The sequence below is a fragment of the Candoia aspera genome, chromosome 8 (genome assembly GCF_035149785.1).
Source record: "Candoia aspera isolate rCanAsp1 chromosome 8, rCanAsp1.hap2, whole genome shotgun sequence".
NCBI classification, from domain to species: Eukaryota; Metazoa; Chordata; class Lepidosauria; order Squamata; family Boidae; genus Candoia; species Candoia aspera.
Window position 1 is genome coordinate 40,416,005 of NC_086160.1, and position 21,204 is coordinate 40,437,208.

The 21,204-nt window shown below is 41.0% G+C and overlaps 1 protein-coding gene across 2 annotated transcripts in view; it reads right to left on the minus strand.

Moving 5' to 3' along the window:
- The window catches only part of GAB1 (GRB2 associated binding protein 1), an 87,370-nt gene extending 79,540 nt beyond the window's left edge, over positions 1 to 7,830 (minus strand). The window contains exon 1 of one of the 2 annotated variants that reach the window (XM_063309676.1): positions 7,484 to 7,830. In XM_063309676.1, coding sequence (XP_063165746.1) covers positions 7,484 to 7,555 — 72 coding nt within the window. In that variant the 5' untranslated portion in view covers positions 7,556 to 7,830. The remainder of the gene's footprint in view (positions 1 to 7,483) is intronic. The other variant, XM_063309677.1, reaches the window with a different exon arrangement.
- Positions 7,831 to 21,204: the final 13,374 nt, after the last annotated feature.

Below are 21,204 nucleotides of genomic sequence, written 5' to 3' on the forward strand. Positions count from 1 at the left end.
TCCCAATCCTGTTCAGGACTTCTAAGAATGGAAAATGCTCTCTGCTGCGTAAAGCCATTCTCTAATCATAGAACTTATTCAACTATAAATCACTTTTACATTCACCTTGAAAACTCATGTGGCCATTAATTTCCTAAAATCTTATCTGCTGATTATTTGTTAATATCCATTGTTCAATAGCAGTTGGATAAACTGGCTTTACTGCATTATACGAGGGTATAAGGTAGCAACATCCTTTTCTAGAAACTAGGTTTTCTGATTCTAGTTGGTTACAAATCATCAAGGAGAAAAAAATATAAACTTTTATTCACTCCACTATCTGAGGTAGAGATTAAACAAATTGTTTTAAAAACGGCAAGTGGTAAAACACCAGAATTAGATGGATTTCCTATAGAGTGGTACAGAACATTTATATATCTTTTGTTTCGAAAATTTTGTCAATTGTATGATGAGATATTTGATAAGGGAATATTATCTGAGGCATTTAGTCAGGTTTATATTGCAATTATACCAAAACCAAGTAAAGATCATACTCTGTGCTAATTATTGTCCAATCTCACTCATTAATGTTGATTCAAAGTTCTTAACAACAGTGCTAGCAAATAGATTACAGCAAGTGATACTGCTTGTTAAGAATGATCAAGCAGGGTTTATAAAAACGAGGCAAGCAACAGGCAGCATATTAGTTGTAGATTTAATAGACTTGAATAGAAATAAAGACCAATTTATAATTTTATCATTAGATGCTGAAAAAACTTTTGACAAGATATACAGACAGTACATGTTTGCTGTACTAAACAGGTTTGGATTTCCATTGAAATTCATAAAATGGATCAAGATATTATATGAGTTGCCTGCATCTAAAGTAAAGGTAAATGGTATTCTTTCTGCTACTTTCCCATTATTTAGAGGAACTAGACAAGAATGTCCACTTTCACCCTTGCTTTTTAGTATCTGTGTGGAACCCTTGGCCTGTGCTATTAGACAACACAAGGAGATTTACAGAGTAGTACATAATTCAGTTGAACACAGTTCAACAGTTCAGTTTTATTTGCAGATGATATTATTCTGTTTTATTACTAAACCTCACACTACTATTCCAACGTTGATGCAAATAACAGATGCCTTTAGTAAAATAGCAGGATATTCTATTAACTGGTCCAAATCGGAATTGATGCCAGTAGGTGAAAATTTGGTTACCCATTTATTTAAGGAATATCAATTCCATATTTGTACCGAATCCATTAAATATCTAGCTTTCTGTATTCCAAAAGATATAACTCAGTAACATCTAATATAAATAAAAAATATAAAGAGGTTTCTTCAGATAGCAATAGATGGGAGACAACGTAAACACATTCTCTGTGTCCTTACTATGGCTAAAAGACTGATATTGCCACACTGGAAAGATAAATGTATGGCCCCATTCACTCAATGGATTGAAGACCTGATTACACTTGCGTCCTATGAACAGATTGCCTATAGACATAGACTTTGTATGGACAAGTATAATGAAATATGAGAGTCTTTTATACAAAATACAGTAGGTTAAAAAAAAGCATGATAGTTATATAAAATATAAATTGTATTAATAAATAAATAAATAAAATGTATTAGGAATACACACACTTACATAATGTTTGCATTAGATAAATACATATAGAATTGTAACTTTACTATTGTAACAACATATATTTTGTATTTTTTTCTTTTTTGTTGTATTTTTTCACCCTTTTTAAAGCACTTGTTACGTATTTTTGACTGTATGTATCTTTGTGTTTTGTTCCTTTTTTTCTTTTTCTGTTATTATTTTAAAAGCAGTAAAAATAAGTAAAATAAAATAAAAAGGGGAAAAATATAAAAAGCCAATTGTTATTTTAAAAAAATTATCTACTTTAGGAAAAAGCTAGTAAAGTCAAACTAAAATTATCTTAAAACATCACATAGGACATATTTTATTTAAAATTCCAAAGAAAAGGACAAATCCTATTATGAACCCAGAAAACCAGGAAGGTTGTAAGGACTGTCACAAGATTTGTGTTTCTGAGAGACAGTGCTTAGGATGTGCACTTAGAGATTTCCATTCTGTTAAGAAATAATTCAATCTCTTCTCAAGATAAACACAGATTATTTAGACCGCCAGTTCCCAATCTTTCCTTTACATGGACCACTACTTCATCACCAAGAACCTTAGATGATAAACAAGGGATCAGTGATGTGGCACCTGTGGCACCATTGCTCACTTAACTTTTCTACAGCTTGTATTGATAAAAACTCAAACTAAAATAAAAAACAAGTTGAAAAAAATAACTGGTCACAATCTTGTGAGGTTTCAACATCCCCACCTGTATTACTGTGGGATACGGGGAGTAAAACCTGAATCTTGCTAGATTTGGCGATTTCCTGGGAATTGGGTCATTTAAAAAAAAAAGTTACCTGCACCATGGACCATCTACAGTGGTCTTATAGAACCACTAATAACCCCACAACCATAGGTTGGGAACCAATAACCTAAAGAGAAAAAAGGGGAGGGGTATGGAAACAAGACCTCTTCCAATAGTTTCTCTGCAGTTTTAGGAAATTATGGCATTAGGGCATAAAGAGAAAAAGAGGAAAAATAATCCCTTTAAAGAGGAGGCATTTATTAGTTCTGTAAAGATGTCCCTTCATATTCAAAGCATAAAACCTCTCTATCCTATTTCAGACCAGCGGTAAGAATATTATAGGTTTGTCTATAATCTACTTTGCTTTTACCCACAATCTTTAGATAAACTGAAAGAATAAGCCAAGAAATTTACTCTGAGAACCAAAATGAAATAAGCTCAATCATATCACATAAAAATTCACTCTTTCTAGTTAGCACAAGCTTTTATCATTTCAGCAGTATAATCTGAGTGAAAGGATTTTTTTAAGTTATTAAATGATTGAGAAATCTTTTCCAATCTAATCCAAAGTATCCAAATATCTGCCATTAAATAGATTTGTCTTTTTCCCATCTGTGTTTCAAACAGAAGGAGAGAGAAAAGAACTGCAGTACATACTGGCCCCAGTAAGATTGGGAAATACATTCTTAAAAGGCAATGTTAGGTGCCCACTGGTAGGATGCTGAAGGCCCACTGTCTTGCAAGTGGTATTTTCAGATATGTTTCCTGCTTAGCTATAAAGACCAAGCCACAATGTATCAAATGCATGAGTAACAGTGGTGGTCAGAAGAATTATTTTTTTTAATGAGCCTGAGAAATGAAATTTTTTCAAAGAAACTGCCTCTTTTGTACAAGACCACTCTGCAATCTGCTTGCCCGAAACATCAAAAAAGTTACAGAATAGTTTTTGCATGAATTTTGAAAGAAGCTAGTAAGAGCTGACTCCTCCTTCAGGGACAATGTTCAAAAGAGTACAGAAAATCCAAGAAACTAGAAAGTGTAAGAGGGCCAATTTCAAAAACCTACAAAGAAACTAGAAAGCATAAGAGAATAAACAAAACCTGTGAATAGAAGGTATAGTCTATAACAAACAAACAAAATACTATTAAGTGGTTACTATTACCTTTCTAACTTGAAACAAGAATTAGAAATGGAAAAAAGTAACAGCAGTTAAAAGAAGGAACCGGTATAATAATGAATGACTGAAAGTCAGCTTATTAGATGCTGTGTTTCTCATGGAACAATTAACCATGGAGTTCACTATACAGGAATAAAAAATGACTCTAAATATTGCCTGATCTGGTGCATGATATGAGCAGTTGGGACCAGTGACCACAATGCCCCTGAGTTTAATATATATGTAAATGTAACACTGAACAATGAAAATGCCAACTCAGTTGTATTTGATTTCAAAACAGAAAACTTGCAAAAACCAAATTAATAAGAAATTGAAACTGAATGTGCACCGAGAGTCAAATTTCTCTAAGACTTCATGAAAGCTACTTTAAAATGATAGCCCATGCAGAAGCCCATATAGAATGTATATAATTGATAAAAGTATAAATGGATCCTAGAAGATACATGTCATTGAGGAAAGCTATAAAAGTGAAAAGTGAAAGTCTTGTCCAAGTGAGGAAAGTTAAAAGAAGCATTAACGCTGACAAAACAAATGGATATTGACAACAAGCCAAGCAAAAAACACAACAAAAGGAGTTCAAAACCACATTACTATAAAAGTTACAATGACCAATTCTGCTTCAATATAGTTAAAGCAGGAAATCAGCTAAGGATGTAGTCCGTCTGTGAACTGGAATCCAGTTTAGGATGTTGTCCAAGTAGCTGGCTATAAACAGAGTACTGGGGGGGAAATGGGGAAGCAGAATTCTTTAAAACAATTACTGGACAAATACTTGCCTGAACTGCTTCCCAGAGGGAAGCTGAAATAGCAAGTTACGTTACAGTGACACAAGAACTGAGTAGACTTATCCTTAAGACTTTAATATAATCCATTATTTTTCTAAGAGTGAGGACTAAATGAGTAGGCATGCATAAGACTGCATATGTCAAGACCCAGGATGTTCTTGCAAAGCTATGTAAGGTGGGCAAAATCATCTTCCCAGAGGATTATACCACTGTTGCATCAAGACAGAATGGGGAAAAAGAGAACTAAGAAACTACTGGTGCATTAGCCCAACTTTTCCTTTTGTAATTTGTGAGGCAGTATTAGTACATCTACAACTATGAATTTTATAGAACAATCTGGCTGAATAAGAATATCTTAAAATGTAACTTTGGTCCATTAATTCTTCTACACAGTAATGAATACCTGAACTAGGGCTTACCTACCTATATGTGTAATTCAGATATTTCTATCATCTCCATTCCTACACTATTCCAGTTTCAGAAGGGTAGCTATGTTACTCTTAAAGCAAATTAGTTACACCGTAAACACTAACATTTATTATCATGCACATTTTGTGTATCACGGTGAACTACATCAGATGTATTCAAAGACTATAGCTTTTACATGTTGTTTCTATACAATACCAGTTATTTCTATTCCTTTTTGTTATACGAATGCAGAACTAAAGGATAACACTATCACTAATTCTTAAATGGCAACTGATGAAATTCAGTCTTTTGAAAATTCCAATGCAATGTTTGCACATTGTAATATTATGTTCCATCTAATATCATCTTGGAGCCCCTTCATCTACTAGCCACTGCACTTTCTACATGATCCAATATAATTACATATTTGTTTAAACTGCAGAAGAATATGCAATGAGATGGAACAGAAGTTGCCCAATTCTATCCTAATATAATAATTGATTAAAATATTTTATACATATCTCTACTGAACTCTTTAATGAAGTAGAAAGAGGAAAATAGTCTGAATACTTAAAATACTTCAGCAGGCCTAAACTAATTTAATTGAAAGATTCACTAACACAGAAGGCCTTTCCACTGGAATAAAGTCACCTTTTACTCCAATCAAATACTCCACCCAAGAGGTTAAATGCTTATAGCATTTCTTCCATGTTCAGCCCATTTAAATGACCGCAATGAAAGCAGTTCACCAGCCTTTTTTTATCTCACATCCTAGTCCACACATGCTAGTAACCCCAGCAGTGTTATTTCAAATCACCATGAATAACTACAGTATTTAGAACTGCCTGTGCCCAATCTTACTTCATTTGAGGAAAAACAAAATCTGAGAACTATCTGGTATGAATTAATCTTGTTTCACCTTACCTCATTATTTCAGTCTAAGAAAATATTAAAGGGATTAAACAGAACCTAAGAATTGTTAGGCACTTCTTACATTTTTCCCTTCTGAGAACAATTGAATAACATGATTACTATATTCTTGTGCATTTTTAAATTGTCTATGCTACATTAATAAGAGTGGTAGCCAGCACTCATTAATAAGAGTGCAGCCAGCAAGGCAGTGCAAGATAAACAATATTTTAACCAGAAACAGCAGTTGGTAGCAAAGCACCATTTATTAGTATATTATTGGATTCTTTTAAAAACCAAGAACCATAGACTATTATCAAGAGCAGAACAACCAGCTATTTTTAAAATACACATACACCTTTTCATATTATTGTTTCCTTTGATGATACCATCCAGATGTTTTGGATTGCCGAGTTGCAAATTTTAGAAGTTGTAGACCAACATATCTGGAGGCCAGTGTTTTGGGTGAAGTTATTCTATTTGAAGGTTCTGATTAACTGTATGAATAAATTGGTTGGCAGAATTTGATTTGCTGAATTCAAATAATTTATGTTCAAACGTTAGCAGTATCTATTTTGTGAAATGTTTTGCCTGGAAGTCTGGGAAAAATACCGAACAAATCCCTATGTCTGGAATATAAAATTATATTGAATGGGGAGCAAACATATTTTCTTTGCTTTTGTGTAATAGTCAAATGCTTCCAGAAGTACTCTGTTCTCATATCTGAATGACACTTGCACAGTGCAATAAATGAGTTACAGGCCCTAATGCAAAACAGATATGCAATTTCTACGGAAACAGTATTATAGATGGAGGCAAAGTCAATAGTGTCGATGTAGAGTGTTTTATTTTTCTATGACTGTATAGTTCAAAGACATCAGACTTGCATGATTGGACCCACTTGTGAACAGACATTAGAGTACGATTGTTTTAAAAGTCACACAAGAACCAGGGTAATTTGCATTACCAACGATTCTCTTACACTTTAGAATCACTGCATTCCTCAAACACACATAAGTGTCACACCTCCAAAGTCTGCTAACCATTTCATTTAGAGAAAACAAACATGCTCATGTGTTATACCTAATGCTAGATACATTGTAACATCATAACTGCTTCATGTAACACAATTAAACTATATCTGCATGTAGCTTCAACAAGCAAGTCAGTCAATACATGTGGCAATCAATACACAGGTTGCCTTTCTCCTTTCCTACATGTTCCTTGAGTTTCCCATGGTAGAAGGCAGCTAAAACACATAGTTTTGGATTGTCTTCCAAAACAGAATGACGAAAATCGTATCAGGCAGATATCACACGCGGAATAACTTCTGGAAGTTCCAAGAACAAACATATCTGCAGGTTTCAATAGGATCTTCCCCTCCCCACACCCCTCCTTTTTTAAAAGCGACCAAACCGTCGAGTTCCGCCTTCAGTGCTTCTGAGACATTTTTTTCCCCCTTTTTAAGATATATGTGTTCCGGAAAACTTCGTCCGCTCTTCCCCAACCCTCCGTCGCGAAGGGCAATAAATCAGAAGATAAAAGTTGGGTCTATTCAGGGCCTTGCAAACCCCAGTACGAACAGAACTGCGCACTTGGCAATTATGAAAAGTACACGGAGCGGTAGCCGACCGTTGAGAGCCTGGGCAGCGGATAACTACCGCAGGGACGAAGGGCACGAAAAGAAGGGGAAAAGCGCGGAGAGAGCAAGGGGAGACGAAGCCAGGAACGAGACAGAAAATACCCAGGAGCGCGGCTAGAAGCGGAGAAGGGCGCTTCCCGCAAGCAGGAGAACCCTCCAAGCCACTGGAGACACTCACATAGCGCTTTAACTTCTTCTCCGGGGGCGACTTTCGGAGCCAGCCCTGGCAGACCACCTCCCCGCCGCTCATGGCTGCGTCGCGCCCCGAGGAGCGAGCGGGGCTTCCTTCGGCAGCTGCGACTGCCGGGCCGGGCCGACCAAACAGCCCGAGAGAACACCGCAGGAGCGCCGCGCCGCGCCTGTCTGCCGGCCTCCTCCGGCAGCTACTCTGGGGGAAGGGAAAGAGGAGGGAGACGCGCAGGAGAGGGAGGAGACGACCGGGAAAGGGAGAGAGAGAGAGAGGCAGGCAGGGAGGGCCGGAGGGTGTGTGTAGGGCTCGTATGTGAATATAACGCGTGTGCTACAAGAGGAGACAGACGGTTCAGATAAGCAGAAACACCCGCCCCTCCTTCCCCCCCCCCGCAAACGACGTGTACGCCTTCCCAACTTTCGGCTACCGCGACCCAGTTCCAAGCTGCCGCACGGAAGCCCGGCCTCGGGAAAGCCCTCCCTGCTTGGACCTCTCCAGAGCAGGAACCTCCCACGAGCTCTAATGAAGCGTGGGGCGGAGGGCTTCCCTCGGCTGGGCAAGGCTGGAGTCCGCCTGCTGCAGCTTCCCTGCGCCCGTGGCCAGCGCAGCGGGAAGGGAGGAGGAACCAGTAGTTCGCGCCCAATTTCTTTTCCTCTTCTCCCGCCCCTCGCCTCTTCCTTATGCGCCCCTCTGGTGCCGTCGTGAGTAGCGGCGCCCCAGCCCGACGACAGCCTTGCCCGGAATGTCGGGGTGGACCAGGAGGCGGGGACAATCCCTGAACCACAAACTAGCCAGCCGCAGTTTGGCTGAGCGTGTTCTACGAACCGAGCCAGCGTGGTTCGCGTATGGGACAGCGCGTCCTGCGAACTCAGGAGTTTGGTTAACCATGAGTAAGCATGTCTTGTGAACCCAGCCTGTGTATGTCTGCGTGGACTTAAATCATTATTTGTTGAATGCATGTACCCATTGTCTACATTCACATATTATGCTAATCCGTTAAATCATCGATTACAAACAAGGAGTGTGCACGAATCAAATCAAATCCAAACCACCACATTGTGGCTTAGCAGAGTGTGTGAGATTACCCAGTTTTTTACTGTCTTATTATCTGTCTTACTAAGGCCTAGATCCTGCAAGTACTGTAAGTTTCCTACCCTTCTAGCCAGTTCTCCTGCAAGCCCTACCCGGCCCTGCACCGGTCAGCCAGTAGCTGACTCTTCATCCTCACACTGTAAATCTTTCCTTCTTCCCCCAAAGTTGGCCTCTAACTTTTCTGTGTACTGTACTCTGCGTCCAAAGCTGAAGTTCTCTCAGAAAGTTGGCCAGATTTCCCCCCCCCCTTTTTCTCCTTCTCTCAGATGCACTTTCCTTCAAAAAGGAAGAAAAGGGAATTGAATGAACCCTTCAGAAAGGATCCTGAGATCTGTACATCTTAACAACAAAACAACAATGCGATGGCAGAGAGTCGCTGAAGGCCTACAAAACAAGGGAAACCTTCCTGGAAAAGCCAATATAGCCTGGAGCCGGAAAGTGGAGATTTTAGAGACTAAAGATGCAACTGTTAGTCAAGGAAGAAACTAAAGTTCAGTTTGCCTACTTTTCATGACTGGGATAAAGAGCTGTTGCAAATGTTGCATTAATTATATTTTAAATAGAGACTAGGTGAAAAGTCCTTAGTCTTGTGCCATGACTAGATGTGGGTGGGGAAAGGCCCTTAGACTGGTTCTCCCAGGAATTGGTATGGGAAGGTATTATAGAACAGTGTTTCTCGACCTTGGCAGCTTTAAGGTATGTGGACTTCAACTCCCAGAAGGCTGGCTGGGGAGTCCACACATCTTAAGTTGCCAAGGTCTAGAAACACTGAAGAAGAATGTATCTCATACTGCAGGAGGTCAAAAAGTGGAGTGAGGGTGGGGAAGGCAAGGGTTCCCTTGCCCTGAACAGATGGACGCTGCAAGTCCGGGTAGCTAGAAAGACAGGACAACTTGCATCTCACTCACTCTTTTCCTGTGGCTCACTAGAGAGAACAGGCAAAGATTTGATGCAAGCCCATCAGCCAGATGTCTCCCCCTTGCTCTTTACCGCTTCAAATACAGAAGGACAAGGTGGAGTTTGAAAATCTGTCCCTGTGAACCCAATTCATGAAATATTCATGGATCACCCAAATCCCTATTATGCAAACTCCCAAATTTTGTAAACTTAATGAAATGTAATGATGTATGTTCAGTGTGCCTCATATACTTTTTTTCAGCACATTCATCTTCACCAATTTTAAAATACAGATTTTTCTGAAGCAACACTGGCATCATTATATAAAATAGCAGTTTGGTGACAGTTCCTGAAGCAGGGTTCAGTCTGATAATACTTAGGTGGGAGATCACCAGGGATCATTTAAAGTAGGAATCATGAATTGTGGCATAAATCCTTTCTAAGTGCCCTTCAAGTACCTAGTAGCACAAATAAGGCAGTATGCAGAAAAGGCTCTTACTGTCCAATGAAATCAGTGGGATAATGGGTCAGCCCTATGCATTTTTATTGTGCATTCTTATTCCCAAGTTTTTCAAAAACTCAGAGAAGCAGAAGGGGGGCAACTAGAGTGGACGGCATCCCCCATTGCTGGAGAAAGCACACCACAGCTGCAAATGATGGCAAAGTATAATCTGAGGTCCTGAAACAGGAGACCCCGAAAGGGCATCGCTCATGGGAACACTTGCTTCATACAGGAGCCTCAAACTCAGGGGGCTGGAAGCAGACCAAGAGGTGGACTGGACACTTGGCCAGATGGAAGAGTGCATGGACTGCATGCAGGCAATGCTCAAGAGAGTATTGCAGAGACTAGATTTGAGGGCACCAGGCAGAATGGAGACAGGTAAACACCGGATGCCGGAGGGGAACCTCGGAGGTCCTGGGATGAGAGGGGGGCAGCAGGCGACAGGAGGTGCAGCCACTAGCCCTCCTGCCCCGCAGGGCTTGGCAGGGACAGGGAACCCCACACAAGATACTGATGGGCCCTTCAGTCCCAAGGAACTGAAGGCAAAATTCACTGGGGACCTGAAAACACTAGTCTGCTTCCTGACCCACATCAGAAGTCTGTTCTGAGAGCCCGTGAACAGACTGAGCATAAGGGGCACGCAAATTGGATGATAAATGGGAACTGCCCAGCAATGCTGGTAAAAATGCAGATAGAAGCAATGGGAAGCAGGAGCAGGAGTCTCACGGGGTTCCTGGACTCAGGGTGCACTTGGTGCCTCATGCACCCTACTCTTGTAAACAAATTGGGATTAAAACTGGAAAAACTAAACGCATCAATTTTGTTCAACTTGATAGGACTGAGATGAAGGGTGGACCGGCTAATACTGTACTGAATTAGTCCGAATGAAAGTGTGGGGGCAAGAGGAAGTGCTGTGGTTTATAGTGGCCCCTGTGTTGGATCCGCCGGTAGTCTTGGTGTTGTCATGGCTGGAACCTCCAAGTAGACTGTATATACAGCAACTTGAGGTTCAACGATGGGAAGCGTGAGGGAGCACAGCCTACAGAGCAACCAGCTAAGCAAGGACTAGCAGACGCAGCCTCAGATATGAAGGGACAAAACTCGGGGGGGGGGGGGAGTCTGACATTGACAAAATTCCTGAACAGTACAGAGATCCGAAGGAAGTATTTGGGGAGGAAGAATCAAACCAGCTCCCCACCCCACAGAAAAACAGACTGTGCCATTGAACTGGAAATGGGGGCAAGGCTGCCTAGGAAAAGACTGTACCCATTGACACAAAAAGGGCTGCAGGCACTATGGGAATTCTTAGACAAAAACCTAGCACGTGGATTAATTCACCCAGCCACCTCCCCGATGGCAGCACCAGTACTCTTCAGAGCCAAGAAGGACGGCTCCTTAAGAATGTGCAATGACTATAGAGGGTTAAACTCAAGTTGCATGTTGAATAAATACCCATTGCCATTAGTAAAGGATGTGTTGGCACACCTATTGAAAGGAAGGATATTTACCAAGTTGGATTTAAGGGAAGCATACTTCAGAGTGCGCATCCAGGAGAGGGATGAATGGAAGACAGCGTTCAACTGTCAACTGGGCTGTTCTGAATTTTTGGTAATGCCTTTCGGGTTAAAGGGTGGGCCTGGAGTGTTCATGCAATTAATTAATGAGATTTTACATGATTTATTATACAACAAGTACTCGTGTACCTCAATGATATTTTAATATTCACAGAGACAATGGAGGAATATGTGGGTTTGGTAAGGGAGGTACTGAAAAGGCTGTCACAAAACCAATTGTATGCTAAGTGATCTTCAGCAAAGGATCGTTACCTTGTCGTGGTGCTGGAGCTTGAGCACCTCAATGATGCCATGAGCTAAACCGTGAAGGGCCACCCAAGACGGGAAGGTCATGACAGAGAGGTCAGACTAAATGCGATCCCTGGGGAAGGTAATGGCAACCCACCTCAGTATTCTTGCCGTGAAAACTAAATGGATCAGTACAACCAGAGATATGTCGGTATACCATCGGAAGATGAGACCCCCAGGTCGGAAGATGGTCAAAATGCTACTGGGGAGGAACAGAGGATGAGCTCAACTAGCCCCAGACGTGATGACGCAGCTAGCTCAAAGGCGAAAGGACGGCTAGCGGCCGACGGTGCTGGTGGTGAACGGCGAATCTGATGTTCTAAGGATCAGCACACCATTGGAACCTGGAATGTAAGATCTATGAGCCAGGGCAAATTGGATGTGGTTATTGGTGAGATGTCAAGATTAAAGATAGACATTCTGTGTGTCAGTGAACTGAAATGGACTGGAATGGGCCACTTCACATCAAATGACCACCAGATCTTCTACTGCGGACAAGAGGACCACAGAAGAAATGGAGTAGCCTTCATAATTAATAGTAAAGTGGCTAAAGCAGTGCTTGGATACAACCCAAAAAATCATAGAATGATCTCAATTCGAATTCAGGGCAAGCCATCTAACATCACAGTGATCCAAATATACGCCCCAACCACAAATGCTGAAGAAGCTGAAGTAGAGCAGTTCTATGAGGATCTGCAGCACCTACTGGACAACACGCCTAAAAGAGATGTTATTTTCATCACAGGAGACTGGAATGCTAAGGTGGGCAGTCAAATGACACCTCGAATTACAGGTAAGTATGGCCTGGGAGAACAAAACGAAGCAGGACACAGGCTGATAGAATTTTGCCAAGACAATTCACTCTGCATAACAAACACTCTCTTCCAACAACCTAAGAGACGGCTTTATACATGGACTTCACCAGATGGACAACACCGAAATCAGATTGATTACATCCTTTGCAGCCAAAGGTGGCGGACATCTGTACAGTCGGTAAAAACAAGGCCTGGAGCTGACTGTAGTTCAGATCACGAACTTCTTCTTGCACAATTTAGGATCAGACTAAAGAGATTAGGGAAGACCCACAGATCAGCTAGATATGAGCTCACTAATATTCCTAAGGAATATGCAGTGGAGGTGAAGAATAGATTTAAGGGACTGGACTTAGTAGATAGGGTCCCGGAAGAACTCTGGACAGAAGTTGGCAGCATTGTTCAGGAGGCGGCAACAAAATACATCCCAAAGAAAGAGAAAACCAAGAAGGCAAAATGGCTGTCTGCTGAGACACTAGAAGTAGCCCAAGAAAGAAGGAAAGCAAAAGGCAACAGTGATAGGGGGAGATATGCCCAATTAAATGCAAAATTCCAGAGGTTAGCCAGAAGAGATAAGGAATTATTTTTAAACAAGCAATGCGTGGAAGTGGAAGAAGACAATAGAATAGGAAGGACAAGAGACCTCTTCCAGAAAATTAGAAACATTGGAGGTAAATTCCAGGCAAAAATGGGTATGATCAAAAACAAAGATGGCAAGGACCTAACAGAAGAAGAAGAGATCAAGAAAAGGTGGCAAGAATATACAGAAAACCTGTATAGGAAGGATAACAATATCGGGGATAGCTTTGACAGTGTGGTCGGTGAGCTAGAGCCAGACATCCTGAAGAGTGAGGTTGAGTGGGCCTTAAGAAGCATTGCTAATAACAAGGCAACAGGAGACGACGGCATCCCAGCTGAACTGTTCAAAATCTTGCAAGATGATGCTGTCAAGGTAATGCATGCTATATGCCAGCAAATTTGGAAAACACAAGAATGGCCATCAGACTGGAAAAAATCAACTTATATCCCCATACCAAAAAAGGGAAACACTAAAGAATGTTCAAACTATCGAACAGTGGCACTCATTTCACATGCCAGTAAGGTAATGCTCAAGATCCTGCAAGGTAGACTTCAGCAGTTCATGGAGCGAGAATTGCCAGACGTACAAGCTGGGTTTAGAAAAGGCAGAGGAACTAGAGACCAAATTGCCAATATCCGCTGGATAATGGAAAAAGCCAGGGAGTTTCAGAAAAACATCTATTTCTGTTTTATTGACTATTCTAAAGCCTTTGACTGTGTGGACCATAACAAATTGTGGCAAGTTCTTAGTGGTATGGGGATACCAAGTCATCTTGTATGCCTCCTGAAGAATCTGTATAACGACCAAGTAGCAACAGTAAGAACAGACCACGGAACAACAGACTGGTTTAAGATTGGGAAAGGAGTACGGCAGGGCTGTATACTCTCACCCTACCTATTCAACTTGTATGCAGAACACATCATGCGACAAGCTGGCCTTGAGGAATCCAAGGCTGGAGTTAAAATCGCTGGAAGAAACATTAACAATCTCAGATATGCAGATGATACCACTTTGATGGCTGAAAGTGAAGAGGAACTGAGGAGCCTTATGATGAAGGTGAAAGAAGAAAGTGCAAAAGCTGGTTTGCAGCTAAACCTCAAAAAAACCAAGATTATGGCAACCAGCTTGATTGATAACTGGCAAATAGAGGGAGAAAATGTAGAAGCAGTGAAAGACTTTGTATTCCTAGGTGCAAAGATTACTGCAGATGCTGACTGCAGTCAGGAAATCAGAAGACGCTTAATCCTTGGAAGAAGAGCAATGACCAATCTTGATAAAATAGTTAAGAGCAGAGACATCACACTGACAACAAAGGCCCGCATAGTTAAAGCAATGGTGTTCCCTGTAGTAACATATGGCTGTGAGAGCTGGACCATAAGGAAGGCTGAGCGAAGGAAGATCGATGCTTTTGAACTGTGGTGTTGGAGGAAAATTCTGAGAGTGCCTTGGACTGCAAGAAGATCCAACCAGTCCATCCTCCAGGAAATAAAGCCAGACTGCTCACTTGAGGGAATGATATTAAAGGCAAAACTGAAATACTTTGGCCACATAATGAGAAGACAGGACACCCTGGAGAAGATGCTGATGCTAGGGAGAGTGGAAGGCAAAAGGAAGAGGGGCCGACCAAGGGCAAGATGGATGGATGATATTCTAGAGGTGACGGACTCGTCCCTGGGGGAGCTGGGGGTGTTGACGACCGACAGGAAGCTCTGGCGTGGGCTGGTCCATGAAGTCACGAAGAGTCGGAAGCGACTAAACGAATAAACAACAATGCTAAGTGATCAAAATTTGAATTTCAGAGGGAATAGTTAGACCATTTAGGATACCGGATCTCAGCCAAAGGGATTGAAATGGATCCAGGGAAGGTACAGGACGTGGTAGCATGGGAGCCACCCAAGAACAGGAGGCAGCTCCAAAGCTTTTTGGGGATTGCTAATTTTTACCGCCAGTTCATCCTCCATGTTGCCCAAATAGCGCTGCCTCTCACTGACTTACTTAAGATCAAAGGAAAGGGGGAGAAACCAAGTGCTCCCTTAAAATGGACAGTGGAATGCCAAGAGGCTTTCGAACAACTTAAGTTTCTATTCATTTCGGAGCCAGTATTAAAGCACCCAGAACCTACCGAACCCCTGATTGTACAGGTGGACACATCAGAAGTAGCAATTGGGGGAATATTATTGCAGCGAGACCCAGAGGGGAAACTTAGACCCTGTGCCTATTTTTCCTGGAAAGTTAATGAAACAGAGCGCAGATGGCATGGGGAAAAGGAAGTGTATGCCATTCAATGGGCATTAGAAAATTGGAGGCATCTTTTAGAAGGGGCACAACAGCCATTTGAGGTGTGGCCTGATCACAAAAATCTGGAAGCAATGTGAACTCTGAGAAAAATGAACCCTAAACAGGTCAGGTGGGCTCAATTTTTTAGCCATTTCAATTTCACACTAAAATACTTACCAGGAAGGAAAAACTTCCTGGCAGATGCATTGTCATACCTCCCACAACTCAATAGCCAGAGGCAGGAGGAGCTAGACTCAATCATCCCCACCAAGCAGAGGGGGGGGGCAGTAGTAACCCAGGGCCAGAAGAACAAGCCTAACTTTGACGCAGCAGAGGGCATGTGGGGGGAACTCAGTGAGGCGCAGAGACCCAATGCTTGGCAACAAGCCAACAAAGACAACTTAGTGGAAAAGCAAGGACTGTGGTGGCAGGGGGATAGGCTGTACATCCTGGACCCCATGAGGAAGAAAATCTTAGAAAGGTGCCATGATGCAAAATCAGCTGGCCATTTTGGGTTCTTAAAAACCATGCACTTATTGAGCAGGCAGTTCTGGTGGCCAACACTAAGCAAGGACGTGGAAAGCTACATGGCCAGTTGCCTGGCATGCCACATGGCCAAGAGGGTGGGGGGAAAACCGAGGGGGCTACTACAAGAAGTGGCTAATCCCTCGCAACCCTGGAAGCAGGTTGCCATGGTGTATTGGTTGCCTATTCTAAAACACCATCAGACTCATGAGCAGGATCACAAAGATATCTGATTTATTAAAGAATAGTATGCAGGATCACAAAGAAAGCTGAGAATGAAAAAAGTGCGCCAAATGCAAACTAAAAACCCTCGGTATAAATGAGATCCCTCCCCGCGTAGAATCTTCCCAAGATCACAATCCCAGGTGCTCCTAGTGGCTTCTGATGGTCCACGGAAAAAGTCCTTGAACACTGCACATAACCCAAACACATTCCATTGAAATGAACATAGATACAGAGCTTGCACAAGGTTTCACAGCAGCTCCCTCCCAAACAGAAACGCGTGTCCGCACCATGGCATGTGAAACGTTACGATGTACAGTGCACATTGAAACAGTGAACATGACACATGGATTTTATTGTAGATTTACTAGATAGCCACAAAAAGATGGTCATCTGGGTGGTAACTGGTCTATTTTCTAAGCAGGCTCACTTGTACCCTGTGCCAGCATCCCAACAGCAGGAAAGCTAGCCAGAGTATTCATACAACATGTCTATAGGCTCCACAGTGCCCCCAAGCATGTGATCACAGATCATGGGGTCCAGTTCATCTCCAAATTTTCGAGGGCATTCTTAAAAATGATTGGGGTGGAGCAGGGTCTGAGTTCGAGTTATCATGCAGCCACAAATGGTGGTTGTGAACGATCTAACCAAGTACTAGAACAGTACCTTAGGTGCTACGTAAATCACCAGCACTGGGTGGACCAGCTCCCTTTTGCTGAAGTAGCTTTTAACAATGTGGTACATCAAAGTGCGGGATTTACCCCATTTAAGATAGTAAATGGCCAGGATTTTGTAACACTCCCAGAATTGGCTATACTTGATCCCACAGTAGTTCCACTGAAAAAATGAGTAAATTGCATAGCTGAAGGGTGGCCGATAATACAGAGGCGCTAGAACATGCAAAAGAGATATATACAAAAAACATGCTGACTGCAAGAGAGCTCCTGAATGGAAACTGAAAGTGGGGGACAAAGTGTATTTATCCACAAAATTTTTAAAATCCTCACAACCCTCCAAAAATCTAGGACCAAAATTCATAGGGCTCTTCCAAATCACCAGAGTAATCAATGATGTGGCTGTGCAACTGCAATTACCAAAAAGCTTTGAGAAAATCCACCCAGTTTTTCATCGCAGCCTCTTAAAGCCACTCAAGGAATCAGACCGCTGGCACCCAGAGCAGAAGGTGCCAGCGCCAATCATTATAGATGGGGAAAGTCACGTTAAAGTACAGGAAATACCAGACTCCAGGCACCATAGGGGGAAACTGCAATACCTACTGCAATGGAGCCATTTTCCCAAATCAGATAGTGAGTGGGTGTACAGCCGAGACGTTTGGGCACCTTGGCTAGTAAAAGAATTCCATAGAAAGTTTCTGGCAAAACCAAAATAGAGGGGGGGGGGACTGCTTTTCAGGGGGACAGAATGTCATGAATAGCCCCTGGCCAGATGCTATTCTGGCATGGTGCCAGTGGAGAATGATTGTTAAACAATTCATAAACAGCAACAACCAGCGGACGTGCAGATGGAGAGGAGCTGATGGCGATTCAGCACCTTGGACATACGGCACGCAGGAGAGTGAAGTCAGACAGGGGAGGTGCAAGACGAGAGGTGCCACCAGATGAAAGGAACTTTTGGGAGGAGGGGGAAACGAATGTATTCTAACAATTAGAAACTGATCATTCGGATCTTTAGTTTGCTTTGGATCACTGCTCAATAAAATTGTTCTGTCTATTCCTAACCAGTCTGGGTCAGAAGTGCTGATTATTGGCAAGGGATCACGGCCATGACAGGCAGTATGCTGCTGAATTCCATTTCCTGAGGAGCGACAAGGCAAAACAGCAATTGTCTTCATGCCTCCTTGATGTTTCCAGATGCATTTAGCTGACCAATGTGGAAAACAAAATATAAGGTTTTTATTCCTGATATTTTTAATAAAATAGGGGAACTCTGTGCTGAATAAATAAGCATATGTGTTCTGAAATAAACCATTGATTTCATTTAACAGTGCACTTCATGCCAGCAGGACTTGATTACACCTACTTCCACAGGGTTCCACTGGGTTAAATGAAGATCATTATAACATATGGTTGTATAAAATGAGGTTGGTATGATTATTTCATTAAATAATGGAACATATTTTAAATTCCAAATTGAATGGTAATCACCCATAACAAAAAATACATTTAAAAAGTATCTTACATGTAGTTATATCAACTCTAACTACATTTTTGGTGGGAAAAGGAAATGTACCAACTCAGAAGTTCTATTTTTACAGTTGAATTAAACCAAGCATTATGGACCACCTACAAATACACCACAAACCATAGTTAGGAACTTCTGTACTAGGGCAAAACAGAATATTCATGAGTGCAACAAGTAGAACATCTGTTAATTTCAAGTGTCAGCCAATACCTGAGACCTAATCCAAAGGAATAATAAAAGCCCCAATTTTTCTTCTCTTTGATATATAAAGATTTCTGATGTATGAGTACCATTGCTGCTAGATGGGCTGGACTTCTGCTAATTTTTTTAGTGAATATGATCTAAGTGTTCAGCCATGCAATGTAATAGCTGAATGTTTCCAGGTGTCCTGGATCCATGTGGCACTATGGCGACATGTAAAAAAAATCTTGCAATATAACATTTTTCTCCAATGAATTGCTTTTAGAGCTGATTCAGAAGTCAAAACATACTGTTGCACAGGAGGATTTGTGGTTAGAGGTCAGAAATTCAAAGCAGATTGGGTTTATGTTAAAAAGAAATCAGCTGCTGGTCAGCAAAACAGTATTAGCCAGCTTTTTATGAATAAATTATTTTGGAAAATAGAATTTTTAATAATATTATACAATGTACTTTGCATGTAAAAATAACAGCTATACTATTTATTTTCCTTCTGAAACCCATTACTTAACTAATACTAACTCTAATTTAAAACTTAATTAATATTAATACATACTTTAAAACTGAGTTAAATTAAAACCATTTCAACTGCTCAAACTAACAAAGTCAGAAGGATTTTGACTGAATTCCAGCCAGTGTCCAAGACAGACTTTCAGTTAGGCAACATATTCAGTAAAAAGTTTAGATTGTTGGAAATGTGTACTGCAACTTCATCAGTTTGTTATGATGTAGAAACTGGATTCACAGGTTGTGCTAAGCCAGAACTAACTAAACTACTTTATGCCTTGATGCATTAACCCTGCCACTCTTATGCGTAAACCACTGTTTACAGTTCAGTAGTGTGTGAAACCAGATAGTTATGGCTTATTCAGTTTGTTGTTGTTTATTCGTTTAGTCGCTTCCGACTCTTCGTGACTTCATGGACCAGCCCACGCCAGAGCTTCCTGTCGGTCGTCAACACCCCCACCTCCCCCAGGGACGAGTCCGTCACCTCTAGAATATCATCCATCCATCTTGCCCTTGGTCGGCCCCTCTTCCTTTTGCCTTCCACTCTCCCTAGCATCAGCATCTTCTCCAGGGTGTCCTGTCTTCTCATTATGTGGCCAAAGTATTTCAGTTTTGCCTTTAATATCATTCCCTCAAGTGAGCAGTCTGGCTTGATTTCCTGGAGGATGGACTGGTTGGATCTTCTTGCAGTCCACGTGGCTTAATGCAATTTGTGAATATCATTTTTTAAAAAAAAAATGTCAGTTCTGTTCTGCTTTATTCAGATCTTTCCAAGCTTAATTTGTATTAGGTTATCGTTAAGCATACAATAATTTCTTATGCAAATAATCATATATACTAAGGTTACATCCTATTTCTACTGAAACATGGTACAATTTTTCCCCAAATGTGAGAAGAAGTAACAATTTTTTGCTTTCCAATTCATTTCATTTTTTAATATTACCATAATATGTTGCTTGATATGAAACCTCTTTTGGAAATACTTTACCTGGAAAGCAGACTAAAATAAATGATATAAATGAATGAATGAAATAAATGAGAATATTTACAAGCCTAGCCCCTGCATTTTAGAAGGAGTCTGTTCTAGATCTATTTGAACATGCCAGGGAAATATGAAGAAATATTTATAGTGATATATGCAAAGAACTGAGCTACAGAATCCTGAAAAAGACTTTGGGAGAAATATGGAAATTTAATATGTTTATTAATTTATTTAGAGCAGTCTTTTTCAACCTTTTGACCCTGGAGGAACCCATGAAATATTTTTCAGGCCTCGGGGAACCCCTGCACATCCAGGCTCAAATATAGGCCAGAAGTTACAAAATTATTATATTTGTTTCATGTGTAGGCCTATATATAGGCATTAACAGTGTTCTTAAACTAAAAATAAAGAATGAAACTGAACTTTTTAATGTGAAGTTGCCCAAATCTGAAATAAATTTTTAAATAAATTGTGATATCCCAGGGAACCCCTAGTGACCTCTCATGGAACCCTAGGGTTCCAGGGAACCCTGGCTGAGAAACCCTGATTTAGAGTATTTGCATAGGGTCTACTGTCTTAGAAGCTTTTGGCAGCTTACAGAAAATCAAGTAAAAGAGCAGAAATACAGTTAAAACAAATAATAAAACTTATTAAAACAGTACATTTAAAACATTTTTTAAAACCAAATAATTAGAAGGCCTGGGTAAAGGACTATGTTTTAAGCCCTTTCCTAAACTAACAGGGGGCTTGCTTTATCTCCAATGGCAACTTGTTCTAGAACATGGACCTTATCATGGATAAAGAGAAATAATGGCAGATGGTCAAGTGCATCTTCAATAGGACTTTCAGGAAGTACCTGTTGATTATACTAGAGTGCAGGCAGACTCTATGGGAGTAGATGGTCCTTAAGCAGCTTGGTCCTAGGTCATTTTGTTGTGAGCACCTTGACTGTTCTGTTCAGACTGTGAGGCGACCAGACAGAATTATTATCAAACTATTTATTTAAAACAACTATTTACAACAGTAAAGTCCTGGTGAATAAATAAGGAAC